Raw genomic sequence first — 16,397 nt, 5'->3', positions numbered from 1 at the left:
TGATGAATACTATGACAGGAAACAAATTGTATGATTAAGAAGTAGAGCTAGGGGTTCTTTGAAATAATTGGTTGGGAAAGACCTCTCCAGAGACAAAATTTGAACAAAATAAAATGAGTGGGACGAGCCATGTGAATTGCGGCAGAAGGAATGGCAGAGCACAGTTGCTGTATTTAGTAAAGAGGCCATTGTAGCTGAAGTGTGCTAAGTAGTTTATTATAGAGTGTTTACTGAGTACTAAGCACTGTTTTAAGTGTATTACTAGTGTTAATTCAATTCTTAAAACAATCCTACAAGAAGAATGCTATTTCACATATAAGGAAACAGACACAGAGATTAATTTATCCCAGGTCACCCAGTTTGTTAGGGAGCTGGGATTGGAGCCCAGGTAATTGACTCCAAAATCGGTGTTCTTAACCATTATTCAAAGCTGGGGAAGGGAAGGTGTAGTAGGAAATTTAGCAGTATCATGGAGCCAGTCTTATAGGCCCATGTAACTTACTATAAGAATATAGGATTTTACTCTGACAATGATGTTAAGTCATTGGAGGGTTGAGAAATACCTAGGAAGTTGATTTATGTTCTGGAGATCAGAAGAGAAGTCTGTACTATACATATACATTTGATACTCATCTGTGTATAGGTTATAGCTTAAAATATTTCTACTAGCCTATAACATTTCTTTGATTTAAAATTAAGGATTCCACTTCATTTTATTAAACAAGATACGTGCATGCCTATATATATGAGTGTGTGGATGTGTGTGTGCAAACTAATGAACTCTTCTGTTACTAGGTGCGAGAAGATGTACTAAATTCATTGAATAACAACTTTCTTCAAACGCTAAATCAAGCTTGGAATGATCATCAAACAGCTATGGTGATGATTAGAGACATACTAATGTACATGGTAAGTAGAGCTTTTTTAATGTTTTCTTCCTTTAAGCAGTTAAGCATTTGAAGGCTGGGCCTGTAATCTCAGCACTTTGGGAGGCCAAGGTAGGCAGATCATTTAAGGTCAGGAGATTGAGACCAGCCTGGCCAGCCTGGCAAAACCGTGTCTCTACTAAAAATACAAAAATTAGGTGCGGTGGTGGGCACCTGTAATCCCAGCTACTTGGGAGGCTGAGGCAGGAGAATCGCTTGAACCAGGGAGGTGGAGGTTGCAGTGAGGTGAGATTGTGCCACTGCACTCCCACCTGGGCAACACAGTGAGACTCTGTCTCAAAAAAAAAAGGAAATTAAACATTTGAAAACACAATGACTTTCTGTCTAACTTATAGTACGTCTCAGTGTGGAAGGTGGTTTTTGTTTTTTAAATAGCCAGTACTTTCTTTGTAAGGGCCAGCCTAAGCCTATGTGAATAAAAATCTTAATTGTTCACATAGTTAGTGAATGCTTAGAATGTGAAACTGAAAGGGAATGATTTAATTTTTTTCTTAGTATTTAGCACTTGTCAGTGAAAAATATGGAAAAAACCCTATTAACATCTCTTCTTAAGAGTTGTTGAATGACAATATGAGAAACAAAAGCTGAATATTCTCTTACAAGTTTTTACATCCTAAATGAGATGGAGCTCACTCTGTCACCCAGGCTGGAGGTGCAGTGGTGCTATCTCTGCTCACTGCAAGCTCCGCCTGCCGGGTTCACACCATTTTCCTGCCTCTGCCTCCCAAATAGCTAGGACTACAAGCACCCACCACCACGCCCAGCTAATTTTTTTTGTATTTTTTAGTAGAGACAGGGTTTCACCATGTTAGCCAGGACGGTCTCGATCTCCTGATTTCGTGATCTGTCCGCTTCAGCCTCCCAGAGTGCTGGGATTCAGGTGTGAGCCATCGCACCCAGCCCAAATCCTAAATTCTTACATCTTCAGTGAGAGAGGATGTCATATTAATACAAGTATTTTTCCTGATAATCATACACTCATAGCTGCCATCTATTTCTCTTAATAGTAAATTATTGCAGTGCACTATTGCAGCTAGTCTTGTTTAAGGATATTAGCTTCTCCACATGTATATTCCATTTTTCACCGGCTGTTGCTATATTTTATTTTTATCAGTCAAGAAAAAAAAATCCTGTTCAGCAAGACCACTTGGAAAACACTGACTTTGATCTAAGCTGTTTAATAACTTTCAGAGAGATTAAATTATCAGTTAAAAAAAATTTGGTGTTATAGAATGACTCTAGATTCATTAAGTTTAATTATTGTATCACTCTAAAATTAGCAAGTTAATGACTTGTTTTACTTCAGGGTTTATGTTTGTGTATTGGATATAATTATTTTTTCCCAAGGTTTTGCCTTTTTATGTTTTTATTTCTAGTTTTTTTAGTTTTAATGTAGTGATGAGAGCTTGTCCTAGTTTCTTTTACTTGGTAAAATAAAGCAATGTTTGGAAAGAATTTCCAATGTGAACAAACAACGGTAAAGTTTTTTGTTCTGCCTTGTGATTTCAGTCAGGCCTGTTACCCCTGGTTTTGTAAGGGCTTAGTGGCAAAGGGGGTCAGGGAGAGGTCACTTCACTTTTAAGGGATTTGATAAAAGGTATAACAAATTATTTAGCTTTTCTGAGCATCATTTTTCTCATCCAGTTATAAATTAACCTTGTGTTATCATTTTGAAGTTAAATGAGATGGTATGAGACATGTATCATAATATCTGGCATATAAATTTGAAATAAGTTAGCTTGTTGCTGTTTTCGAAGTTCTAGATATGGTGAGTCTTTAAATTGTATCCTAACTATATAACATTAAGATAAAAAACCACTTGTAATCTTACGGTTTATTCTGTTGACAAAAGAAGTATTTTAAAATTTTATACACATGCATACTCTGATGTTATTTTTAAAGTCTGTTTTAGTCCTCTGCCTCCCTTTTTTTCTTTCTTTTTTCTTCTTCCTCTTTTTTTTTTTTTTTTTTTGCTGTGAAATCTCAAATCTTGAATTCCGGGTCTACATATGGTCAAGAAGTTAATTATTTCATGCCTCAGGTTCCTTGTCTATAAAATGAAAATAATATGGGGTAGAGTAGTCATGAGGATTAAGCGGAACTATTCATGTAAAGCACTTGTAGGGCTTGGCCCATAGTAACATGCTCATTAGAGATTAACTGGTATTATTTCTTGTCCCTTCATCTTTTCATCAAACCCATTTGGTTGTACCACAGTGCTGCATGAACTGAAAATTCATACAGGGTAGATTGATGCCACTGTTTGTCGCATCAAAGACCTGTGGTCAACCCTTCACACTGCCCAGCAATTTCACTCTTTTTCGTTAGTCAGCTTGCTCCAGCAGTTATTTCTCTTGAGACCTCCAGCTCTGCCTTGGGTTCTCTCCCTTGTAGTAAATGATACTGCCTTCTACTTCTCAGAGAAAAGAGAAAGCATCAGGTAGGAACTATGCTTATTTTTCGCCACTAAATCTAGAACTTTACTTGTATTTTCTCCTCTTTTATGTTTTTCTTTTTCCCTCTTTTAGTAGAGGGTGGTGTCCTCTTCTGTCAGAGGCCATGTCTCAACCTGTGTTATAGGTCAATCCCCTTCTACCTTGTCATGAACCTGAAGTATTTTAGGGTTCTGCCTTTCATATTGGATCTTAACCAACATTAAACATGTTCAAGCCACTCACTCAATCCTCAGAATATAATTCCATTAAATTCTCTGGTGAACCCCTGCGCTGTCTCCCGGGATCTCTCATCTGTCATTCATAGCTAAATGTGTCATAAGAAATGTTGACATTTGCCATCTTCCTTTTCTCATCTTTCATACACTTTGAATACATTATAGTTAAGCTTCTACCTCAGCTATCATGTTTGGTTTTGCCCTTACTAGTATCACCATGGTATCTGTGCATCTCAGAATACGAAGAGACTGCTAATCCCCATTCGCCTTGATTTTTTTTTTTAAAGCAGCATTTGCCATAGTTGGTCATTCCTTCCTTCTTCTAACATGTTTCCTTGATTTCTGTAACAAAGAACTCTCTTTGTGTGCCTCCTACCTGCCTTTTTACTGTTTCTTAGCCTCTCCTCCTCCAACTACTACTAACTGCCCCCACCATCCCCCCTTAAATAGAGGCATTCGTGGGATTTAGTCCTAGATGTTCTTCTCATGGTATGCGCACTCTTCACCTTCGGGAGCTTCATGTGCTTCTGTGCAGATGATTCCCAAATTATGTTTCTAGCTTCATTTTCTGAGATTCAGACTCATATATTCATTTGTCTAGTTAATGGAGCCTTCATTCTCTGAAGTACTTCAAACTTGGCACGTCCAAATGAGCTCATAATCACTGTCATTCAGTTGTTCACACTGAAACCTGAGAATTACTCTTTTTTATTTTTTTTATTTTTTGAGACAGTCTCGCTCTTTCGCCCAGGTTGGAGTGCAGTGGCGCTGTCTCGGCTCACTGCAAGCTTTGCCTCCCGGGTTCACACCATTCTCCTGCTTCAGCCTCCCAAAGTGCTGGGATTACAGGCGTGAGCCACCGCGCCCGGCTATATTCTTGTAAGTTCCTTCTTTCTCCCTACATTATCTGTTGCTAGACTCTGCCGTTTTCTCTTTATTGTCTATTATTCAACATCAAACCACCTTCATTTCTTTCTTGAAATATTCAGTGTTGCTAGTCTTACAGTGTTCACTGGACTCTTCTCTGTTTTCCGTATTGCTCCCAGGATTACTGTTTTAAAGCCTAATCTGATCATGTTACTGCCCTGTTGAAATCCTTACCTCTCATCTTGGAATTCTTTTACATGTTTTCTGTCTGGAAATGTTTCTAGAATTTTTTTTTTTTTTTTTCCTTAATGTCACTTGCTCTACTTACCCTTTATGTCTAACCTTATATTTCTGGTAAGCTTTCCCTGACCCACGTACTCCCAGCTGGCTGCAGTTGCTCTCATTGTACCTAGTACTATTCCTTTGCAACATTTATCACAGTCATTAACGACCTAACTGCTCAGTGTGTAGTTTGCCCACTAGACTGTATGAGGATGGAAACAATGTTTGTGTCACTATTACCTCTTTAATACCTACCACAGCTCCTTGTACAAACTAGGCACTTACATATGTGTTTAATGAATTGGTGCAGATGTTATATAGTATTTTTTTTTTTTAATAAACTACACTTTTTAAAAATACTTATTAAAAGTAGCTATTTTAGGCCAGGCACAGTGGCTCACACCTGTAATCCCAGCACCTGGGGAGGCCTAGGCAGGTGAATTACTTGAGGCCAGGAGTTTGAGACCAGCCTGTCCAATGTGGTGAAACCTCGTCTGTACTAAAAACACAAAAAATTTGCCAGGTGTGGTGGTGCATGCCTATGATCCCAGCTACTCGGAGGCTGAGGCAGGAGAATCGCTTGAACTTGGGAGGCAGAGGTTGCAGGAAGCCAAGATCATGCCACTGCACTCCAGCCTGGGTGACAGAGTAAGACTCTGTTGCAAAAAAAAAAAAAAAGGCTATTTTAGATTCAAAAAGAAAGTGTTGATACCTTCATGTTCTACAAGATAAATTTTTAAAATTTTTCATATCCTTCATTTACTTATATTGCCTTTTTATGTGTAGTGTTCTAGGGTTAATTAAAATGTACTTAAAAGTACACTTTTATGTTTTTATTTTTTTTGAGACAGGGTCTTGCTCTGTCACTCAGGCTGAAGTCCAGTGGCACAATCTCAGCTCACTGCAACCTCCGCCTCCTGGGTTGAATCGATCCTCCTGCCTCAGCCTTCTGAGTAATTGGGACTACAGGTGCGCACCACCACACCTGGCCAATTTTTGTATTTTTGGTAGAGATGGGGTTTCACCATGTTGGCCAGGCTGGTCTCGAACTCCTGGGCTCAAGTGATCCACCTGCCTTGGCCTCCCAAAGTGTTGGAATTACAGGCGTGAGCCACTGTGCCCAACCAAAAGTACATTTTAAAATTAAGGTAAAATTTAATATACGTTGAAATGAATTAAACTGTACAAAATGATTTTTGACAAACATATGCACCTAACCAATACCTCATTTAAGATAAAATATGTTTTTAATTTTTCAAAAATCAAAAAAGTTTTCTGTGGACATCTCCACTGTTTTTTTTTCTTTTTTTTTTTTCTTTTTTTTTTTCGTAAGACTTTACCCTCAACCTAGACTCTTAGGTCATATTACCAAGTATGCAGGTTTCTTATGATTACTGGCTCTAACTATTGGGATTTTAGATCTTAGGCCTAGAGCAGAAGGAGAGAAGAAACTTCGTTGTCTGCCCACCCACTGTCTACTCAGCTAGCTGACTTTTTTTTTTTTTTTTTTTTTTGAGATGGAGTCTCACTCTGTCACCCAGGCTGCAGTGCAGTGGCACGATGATCTTGACTCACTGCAAGCTCCGCCTTCCAGGTTCACGCCATTCTCCTGCCTCAGCCTCCCGAATAGCTGGGACTACAGGCACCCGCCACCACACCTGGCTAATTTTTTGTATTTTTAGTAGAGATGGGGTTTCACCGTGTTGGCCAGGATGATCTCCATCTCATGACGTCGTGATCCGCCTGCCTCAGCCTTCCAAAGTGCTGGGATTACAGGCGTGAGCCACCGTGCCCGGCCTAGCTGACTTTTACTCTAACAAGGAGGTGTCTATGTCTAAAATGTTATGCATGATACTATGGGACACACTGCCTCTTGAAAATGTAAATAAAGTCACAGGTTACATGGTGGAGATATGCATTGTTCAAAATTTGCCCCACATAACTTTGTTGTTTGGCAGGTTTGGTGTTGCAAAAAGTCAGGTCTACATGTCTCTTGATGGAACATGTGGCCTCTAGTTTCTGCCACTCCACCCCTTCCTAATGTTTGAGACTTGCATTACCTGTTTGGCTCCTGAGTTGTAATCCCTGCTTTACTTATATTTGTTAATTTGATTCATTCTTTTTTTTTTCCCCCCTTTTATTTTTGAGACAGAGTCTCGGAGAGCAGTGGCTGGATCTCGGCTCACTGCAAGCTCTGCCTCCCAGATTCATGCCATTCTCCTGCCTCAGCCTCCCAAGTAGCTGGGACTACACGCGCCCGCCACCACACCCGGCTAATTTTTTTTTTTTTTTTTTTTTTTTTTGTATTTTTAGTAGAGACGGGGTTTCACCATGTTAGCCAGGATGGTCTCAATCTCCTGACCTCGTGATCTGCCCACCTCGGCCTCCCAAAGTGCTGGGATTACAGGCATGAGCCACCACGCCCGGCCGATTCATTCTTTTATTAAAGAAGTAACTCCGTGTTTAGCTTATAAGATAGTTTGGGACTGGTTAATATGTTTCACTTTCATTTTAATTATTCAAATGGTTAATGATTGGGAAAAGATTTGATGTTACAGAAAGTCTGTTATATACATTATGTTACAGCCTGAATTATTGATACAATCCATAAGTATTTATTAATATTTGGTTCATTTTTCTCTTTCAAGCTATGAAAATGACTATAATATTAAGGAAAATTATAGATAGTATCCCATAGGCTACTCAGGCAATTACAATTAATGTCAAAGGGAACAAAATCATTTTCTATCTTGATCTTCTATTAAGAAGGCTAATAGAAGAATTGCTACACAAAACTTTATGGAGAATTTCAAAGGTATTTTTGTGTTTCTTCTTGAATTTGTCTATATTTCCAATCATTTTCACAAACAGCAAAAGTAGAGTAGTATTGCAAATTATTCAAAGGAATGGGGAGAGAGTAACCCAAGAAAGGAGGGTCACTGCTTCTTTGAGCTATTTGGAAAGTCGTCAAAGATGGGTAAAGAGTTGAAGTGGAGTGTAACAATAACTTTATGAAAAGGAGAGAAGCTGAGGAACTCTCTTTTGGTGTTCTGGTCTCCTTAGTAAGGTAGAAGGTAGGACCATCAGTTTAGGGTGACAGAAGCATGTGAGTTGTTGAGCCCTTAAGGAGTGTGGTAGGCTGCCCCGCAGCCCCCCAATCCCAAAATATGTCCATGACTAATCTTTGAAACCTGGGCATGTTAGCTTTATATGGCAAAAGGAACTTTGCACATGTGATTATGTTATGGATTTTTACATGAGACTATCCCAGGCTGTTCCCCTGGACATGATGTAATCATACTGGTTCTTACCAGAGAGATGAAAGAGTCAGTCAGGGAAAAAGGGTGATGTGATTGTAGAAACAGAGACTGGAGTGATGCACTTTGAAACTGGAGGAGGGGGCACCAGCCAAAGAAGACAGATGACCACTAGAAAAGCAAGGAAATGGATGCTCCCTGAGAGCCTCCAGAAGGAGCTAGCTCTGCCAACATCTTTACTTTAGCCCACTGAAACTGATTTCAGTTTTCTGAATTCTAGAATATAAGAGAATAGATAAACCACAAATTTGTGGTAATTTTTGCAGTAACAATAAGAAACTAATACAAGGAAAAAAATGGAATGCTCACTGTGCTGTGATCAACTAAGTGTAAATAAATGGATTATCTATAGTTGTGAGGGGCTGATTTAGGTGAGTTGGCACAAATTTTGTATAGTGGAGCCAGTTAGAGTTCGTACTTTTTCCAGGGTACTTCGCAGTCTCAGAGAAGAGTGTTCAAAATAAGGAAAACTCACTGATAGAATTTTCCCTCTTGGGTGTCGGGGAGAATTCTAAGATAGCGTTTTTGAAATGGTTGCTGTGGGTCCTTGCTGTTAAAGGAAGGACGTGAATCTCGTATGGTCCAGAAAATAGAAGTATTGCATATTTGGAATCAGTAGACCTGGAGATCTAGTGAGAATGAGAAGCGGGATCATTCAAGTGTAACAGAGTAGGAGAGGTGGGAAGAAAAAGATGATCTTCAATGCCAGAGTTATTTGATGTCTTCTAATGATGGGGTTCAAGGTTTGCTTATATCAACGTGTGGCTGAAGGGAATCTTGATAAAATGGAAGATTAAAATTCAGGCATCTGTAAGGAGTGTGTCAGATTGCTCGTTAGTGCAAATGTTGTGGTTACCAAAGGTAATAGGTGGCAAGGAGCAGAGTTGAGATGAATACTATAAGCTATTTGCTAAAGCTACCATGGAGAATTTGTGTGCCTTTGTGGAGGCCAGAAGATAGGATGAGAACATAGAGATGATGGAGTCTGTGGGTCTATGTTTTCTCCTTAGATTTTGATGATTTTAGCTCTTTAAAAAGTTTGTTCACAGTATTCTAGGTTGCACATTTAGAGAATTTTGAAAATAACTGTATTCTGGAAAAGCACAGATAGATTAAGAATTTTCCTGGCACCTTCTCTGCTTTCAGAATGATGTACTAGAAGAAAGTGACTTTTCGGCTACACCTCTTCAACATTTTGTCTGACTTGACTTTGCTTTTGTAAGAAAGGTCTTTTTAAGACAGGCTTTCCCCATTCGTGCTCTAATTTGTATAGCTATGACTGACCGGTGTCCGATACCCTGGCATCTTTTTATAATTTTGTCAGAAGCCAAGTACTAGGCCTTATGTCCGGGAAACCAGGGCATCGTGAAATACTGTGAAGGTTAATAATGTGCCTGATAATAGGGGTTTCTTCCTTCCTTAAATTCCTGCTTCTTTTTTGTTTTATTTAGTTTTTCTTGCTGTTTAAAAATGTTGTTTAATATTTTTCAGCTCCTATCTGAAACAGAGTAATAGAAAAGTAGAACAGTAAACTTTTTTTTTTTTTGAGACTGAGTCTTGCTCTGTTGCCCAGGCTGTGCCTTGTGAACTGTTTTTCTGAGTGTATGCAGTGATGATTTTAGCAGTCCATGCCATTAAGTTTAGGAAGGCAAGTATTTGGTGTTTATTACTGCCTAACATGAAGTGTAGACCCTGTGGTAAGTAATAGAGCACATTATTTCTTTTCTTTTTTTTTTTTTTAAGATGGAGTCTCCCTCTGTCGCCCAGGCTGGAGTGCAGTGGCGCAATCTTAGCTCACTGCAGCCTCCGCCTCCCTGGTTCAAACGGTTCTCCTGCCTCAGCCTTCCAAATAGCTGGGATTACAGGCACCCATCACCACATCCAGCTAATTTTTTGTATTTTAAGTAGAGACAGGGTTTCACCACGTTGGCCATACTGGTCTCGAACTCTTGACCTCAGGTGATCCACTTGCCTCGGCCTTCCAAAGTGCTGGAATTACAGGTGTGAGCCACAGCACCCAGCCCAGAAATACATCACATCTTGATAGAGTAAAGGGAATGAACTTTTGTACATAAAGTGGACTCTGACAATGTGCATAGGAAGTTTGGAGTAGTGAGAAAAATGTTTAATGTGAATTAAGAAACTAGTTCCTGCTTTGTCATTAATTTGCTTAAGTTATTTACCCTCTCAAGAGTCTTGTTTCCTTATCTGTAAAATTATTGGACAAGAGCTCTGATTCTTATCTTTTGGGAGAATGATCATATTTCATGAACTGTCTTCTGGAAGAGGCAGGCATATGTGCATCCACACAGAACACATACTTTGTGCAGTTTCAAGGGGTTTATGGGTGCCTGAAAGCCTGTCTAAGGAATCTGTAAGGATATGTTGATTAGATTATTTTAAATGTTAGAGCCCTTTTAGCTCTAAAGTTTTATACCATCTTAAAACTGAAAGTGAACAGCTAGATGTGGTGCCTGAGGAATTACAATAATGAAGGAAGAAAACAGGAGATGTGGGTAGATTAAGTTGATCACAGTTTCTTTAGGAACTCTTCGAGTGGGTTAATGTAAGCCTTCCTTGGCTATAGTCTCCCCAGTACTGCTACTCAAAAGAGCAAATAATGCTGTCACCTTTGGTGCATGCCAGGCACTGTTTAGGCAATTTATGTAGTTTGATTTATTTAATCCTAACAATATTATTTTATTATTTTTGTTATTTTTAAGCAGTACTTTGGGAGATCAATAAAACAAAAAAAAAGTATTGTGTTTCTTTGAAAGTAAATGTTTTTCCGAATACATAACAAACATCATTTATTACATACCTGTATCGCTGTGCCACATGTTTTAAATACTTGACCTTAAAGTTGAATGTTTTCTCCATTGTTGTGAATGAAAAACTGAGGTTAGAAAGATTAGGAACTGAGGTTAGAGAGACTAACCTGTTAAAATCATACATTTGCTAAATAACTGGAGTAGAACATTGGGTTTAAGCCTTTGAATTTGCAGTGTTTGATTGTGATTGAAATTTGAATTTAGAATTTGATTCTAAAGCTCATCGTCTTCACTACTGTGCTGTATCAATTGCCTCAGTGCAAAAGAATTACATTAATTGACTCTGTTTAATAGAGTTTATGATAAACCCAGAGTTTTAACATACATCATTTGTTCCATATATTGAAGCATTTAGTTTACATTTAAAATAATTATTGATACATTTGGGTTTAGATTTACTGTCCTATTTTTTTCTGTCTCATCTGTTCTTCCTTTTCTCAGCTTTTTTTTTTCTTGCTTTCTTTAGATTAATAAGTGTATTTTATTATCCCCACCCCCATTAGCTTATTATTTACATGTTGCTGTTATTTTAGTAGTTACCTTAGAGATTATATGCATTATATTAGTTTTTTGTTTTGTTTCTTACCACTTTCTGGGTAGGGTAAAGGTCTTAGAACATTTTGACTTCTTGGGGTTTTTTCTTTGGTTTTTATACTTTTGATCCTGGGTTGTTTTTGTTTGATTTGTAGGGGAAAGGGGCAAGCATGGTATTTTAAAATTTGAATTCCAGTATTGTGTATGAAAAATTGTGGAGGCCCTGGATGATATCTTCCTCCAAAGTAAATTTAATTTTGTTCTGGCAGGCAGGTAGAGTACAGTCAGATCACCATGATCTAGTTGAGTCTAGCTTTTAGGCTTTGTTAGTGTTGGTCTGTTAACAGTTTGCCTTTATTTCCAGGACATACCTATTCACAGAGCATAGTTCCTCTGGGGTCTGAACTGAAAGAAAGCCTGAAGTGTTTGCCAGGTTGCCTTCTGAATTAATGTTCCTAGAATTCTAACAGTTGTCTCTTATCTTCAGCCTCCCTTTGATACTTTCTGTTTGGATTCTTGGTGTCATCACCCTTGCTTGGGGTGCTGTATCAGTAAACATCTCAGTGAAAAATTTCTTGCAGAAATGGTGGCTCTTTGTATTTCTCTCCTCTTCAGAACCTTGACCCTCTTAAGTCCTAGCTGCTTGGTAACCAACCCCACTTTTGTCTTTCTGGTTGGGCTCTTATTTCCAGTCCTCCAAATACAGCAGATGACGGAAGGGAACCAGTGAAGGCTGGTATGGGGGTCCTCTCAGTATGTTTACCTTTTCTCCGGAATCTTGGCCCCATAAGTCTGGGTTGCCTTTGTTACTCTTGATGCTTTTAAACACTGCGGGTTTTTGGTTTGTTTCTTTAATTGTGGTCAAATACATATAAAATTTACCATCTTACCCTTAAGTGTGCAGTTCAGAGCTATTAAGTGTATGTTCACATTGTTGTACAGCTGTCACCACCGTCCTCTCCAGAATTCTTTTCATCTAGCAAAAACTGAAATTCTGTACCCACGAAACAGTAACTTTACATTTCCCTTCCCCCCCCAGCCTCTGCCAGCTACCATTCTACCTTCTCTGTTTATGATTTGATCACTCATTACCTCATGTACGTGGAATCATAAGGTGTTTGTCCCTTTGTGACTGGCATGTTTCACTTAGCATGTCCTTAAGGTTCATCTGCATTACGGCTTATGTGAGAGTTTACTTTCTTTCTAAGGCTACATAATATTGTATGTGTAGACCACATTTTGTATATCTGTTCATCTGTTGATGGACACTTGAGTTGTTTTCACCTTTTGGCTACTGTGAATAATATTGCTATGAACACGGATGTACAAATACCTCTTCAAGACTGTGCTTTCATTTCTTTTGGGTGTATACCCAGAAGTGGAATTAGTGGGTCCTATGTTAATTGTTTTTTTTAATTTTTGAGGAACTGATACGTTGCTTTCCACAGCAGTTATACCATCTTAGGTTCCCACCAACAGTGCACGAGAGCTCTAATTTCTCCACATCCTTGTGAAAACTTGTTATTTTGTTATTTTGTGGTGTGTGTGTGTGTGTGTGTGTGTGTGTGTGTTTGATAGTAACTCTTCTAATGGGTATGAGGTAGTAGCTTTTTATTTTCATCCAGCTTTTGTAGTTGTTCTTCCTTCCAGGGGAGTTGGTCTTACAAAAGCTTTTCTTTCAGTGCTAAAGGTGGAATAACATTTTGAGGTAGATGTTATTGTACAGATGAGGCAACTGAGACAGATGCTAAGGTCACATCTAGTAAATGGCAGAGACAAGACTGAAACAGAGGCTGTCTGGTTCTTGAATCAGTGCTCTGAACCACTGAATTGTACTACTTCTCTAATACAGGTCTTCTTTCCTAAAAGACAGTCTTATAAATTCATTGCTGTAAGACCTCAAAGTGTGATTAACTTTTTTTTTTCCTCTGACCTCTAGATTATTAAATTTGAAGTGAGAACAGTGTTTTTATTTTATGATTTATTGCAGTTTACACAACTTTAGAGAAACATGGGTCTGATTTGTCTAATACCTTGGTAGACAATTCTTAAATGGAAAGTATTTTTAAATAGAATTTTTTCACAACTATGTTTTTCTTGTTAAAAATTTTCAGACCCCTGAGAAGGATTTTTTTTTCTTTCTTTTTTTTTTTTTTCTTTTTGAGATGGAATCTCGCCCTGTCACCCAGGCTGAAGTGCAGTGGCATGATCTTTACTCGCTGCAAGCTCCGCCTCCCGGGTTCACACCATTCTCCTGCCTCGGCCTCCCAAGTAGCTGGGACTACAGGCTCCCACCACCACGCCCAGCTAATTTTTTTGTGTTTTTTAGTAGAGACAGGGTTTCACTGTGTTAGCCAGGATGGTCTCTATCCTGACCTCATGATCCACCCGCCTCAGCCTCCTAAGAAAGATTTTAAGAAAATTTTACTGTGATGGAAACTCTGAGCTTTTCAGTAGTGGCTAAGTCTACACCAGGTTTTTTGACACCATATCATATGCTTCTCTACCAAATTTATCAGTAATATTTTTATATCTAGAAATGTTAATCTGTCTGTACAGTTTACTAATTCATAAGTTACTGGTGCTGTTTTAGAAATGTAGTCAGTTACTGGCATCGCGGAAAGTGTTAACGCAGTTCTTTAAACTTGGATCTAATTATAATTAGACTTTTTTCCCCCCTACTATGATTCTGCAGTAGAAACTTTTTGCTACTTTTCTGTTCGTTTAAAATTTTTCTATTTCTGTCTTCATTGTGTTAAACCTTTTTAAATCTGTATTTATTTCATTATTTGAAAGTGAACTCTATTTGAAAATGTTTTATTACTTGTTAATAGAGAATTACCCTAGTGATTGCATTTGGTAAGGCAGGTTCTAACATGTTCTGATAGACTTGCTATAGTTATTTGCCTTTTTTTTTTTTTTAAATTTTAAATATGAGTTTAACTTTTCAGGGTTTATCTCTAGCTTACTAGCAGAATAAGTATTTAATATTTGTAAAGATTTTTTAACCCTGTTTTCATTTGTCTTTTCCTGTCCTCTTTCACAGTAGTAGACAAAAACAGTTATAGATGTTCTTAGTATGAGAATTAGAAACTGAAAGAAGAACTGTTTAAGAGTTTGATTAGGCAGCTTGACAGTTAACTTAAAAAACCAACTTTCACAGCAATTCACACATGTTTAACTCTTTTTCCCCCCCCCAAATAAATAGCTACTACTGGCCATATGTGGGACCAGGCAGAGTATAGGTGAATGAGTACTAACAAATAACCATCCTTGGTCTATTAGTAGTAGTATTAGAAGTACTGAACTACTTTGAGAGGCCGAGGCGGGTGGACCACCTGAGGTCAGGAGTTCGAGACCAGCCTGGCCAACATGGTGAAACCCTGTCACTGAAAATACAAAAATTAGCCAGGCATGGTGGCACATGCCTGTAATCCCAGCTACTAGCGGGGCTGAGGCAGGAAGATCTCTTGAACCCAGGAGGCGGAGTTGCAGTGAGCCAACATCGTGCTACTGCACTCCAGCCTGGGCAACAGAGCGAGACTCCGTCTCAAAAAAAAAAAAGTACTAAACTACAGGACTTTAAGCAAACATGTTATTAAAAGCTCCCTTAAACTTTGTAATAGAACCAGAGGACTCTTGTATTTATACTAAACTTTCAGAGTTGAATGTGACCTAAAGGTTAGTTTTAGAATTTACTTCTCAGACACCTGTTTACTCATAGTTACAAATGAAACATTACGATAGGAATGATAAAATAACAATTTTTAAGTTGTTTCTTTCCTTGGGTGTACCATTAATTTTGCCCAGAACCCATTTATCCTAGCTTGCTTTTCTGTAACATAATGACTGTGAAAAATATTTACTAAACTTTTTTTGCAGGTAAATTAAGAGTAATAAGAGTTAAATTGTTTTTTGGACTTCATTTTCAACTTTGTTTTTATTTTAACTTTTATTTTGATTTGTTGGTAATGCCATTCCCTGAGTAATGAAGCTATTTAGCGCACTTGAAGAGACACCCATTGACTTTGTGTAGGTTTAGCTTCAAAAGGAACTATATTTTTGCATCTTGTGTCTTGACACCTTTGAGCATACTTTTATGTGTTGAATTTGATTTCTTATACATCATTTAACTATTTAGGTATGTTGGTAAGGTGAAGAGGAAAAGGCACGTCTTTGCCAAGATGGTGGAAGTAGTAATATCTGTGGTCTTGTAGGGCCAAGCATTTTGTTTGTTGGTGTCCTCGTGTCTTCTGGGCACGCAAAGAGTCCTAGGTCTTGAGTAAGCACTTGCAGGAGTTTTCCATGGAGGTCACCTGGTTGAGCTTTCCTTTTCTTGTGGCTTAGAAAGACTCCATTTCTCTCCACTCCAGCTCCTGGAGACCTGCCTGTCCTAGTTGATGTTTTAAAACAGGTGGTGCTTTTGTATTTTTTATCCAGCCTTTATAGTTCTTGGCAGGGAAGTTGGTCTTAAAAGCTATTTATTTTCAGAACTAGAAGTGGAAATGAGTGGAATAGCATTGTGAGATAGATGTTACAAATGAAGTGCTTATGTTACAAATGAAGTTGGTATGTCAAGCTTACTGTATGGATGAAGTCCGATGCAGAACCAGCTGTGAAAAAGGGGTCATGAGGTGTGTCCCCACCATTGGCTCCTGTCTAGCTTGTGAAAGTTTTTGCTCATTGCAGGCCTGCTTGGGCAAGGAATAGCAACCCTTGAGAGAGAACTGTAAATAGAGATTTAAAATGTGATTTATCTCTGTGGTGATGAAACTCACATCTCTTTATATAAATATAATGCTTGACTCACATTAGGCTTTCAGATATGTTTTTCAGACCATTTTATATTTAAAATGCCTGTTTTGGCTTTAAAAAGGCAGATAGAAGCAGCCACCAACTTTCTATCTCTGCTAAGCTCTCTTTAGTGGATAAGGACTAGTGACAAACT

The 16,397-nt window shown here is 38.4% G+C and overlaps 1 protein-coding gene across 3 annotated transcripts in view; it reads left to right on the top strand.

Annotated features, from left to right (window-relative positions):
• CUL3 (cullin 3) overlaps window positions 1-16,397 on the top strand; it is a 112,741-nt gene that overhangs the window by 49,774 nt on the left and 46,570 nt on the right. For all 3 annotated transcript variants that reach the window (XM_007966461.3, XM_007966460.3, XM_038000617.2), the window contains one exon: window positions 796-909. In XM_007966461.3, the coding sequence (XP_007964652.1) occupies window positions 796-909 (114 nt within the window). The remainder of the gene's footprint in view (window positions 1-795; window positions 910-16,397) is intronic.

The sequence above is a fragment of the Chlorocebus sabaeus genome, chromosome 10 (assembly GCF_047675955.1).
Source record: "Chlorocebus sabaeus isolate Y175 chromosome 10, mChlSab1.0.hap1, whole genome shotgun sequence".
NCBI lineage: Eukaryota > Metazoa > Chordata > Mammalia > Primates > Cercopithecidae > Chlorocebus > Chlorocebus sabaeus.
Note: the sequence above shows the minus strand (reverse complement) of the source record. Positions and strands in the feature narration are given on the sequence as shown.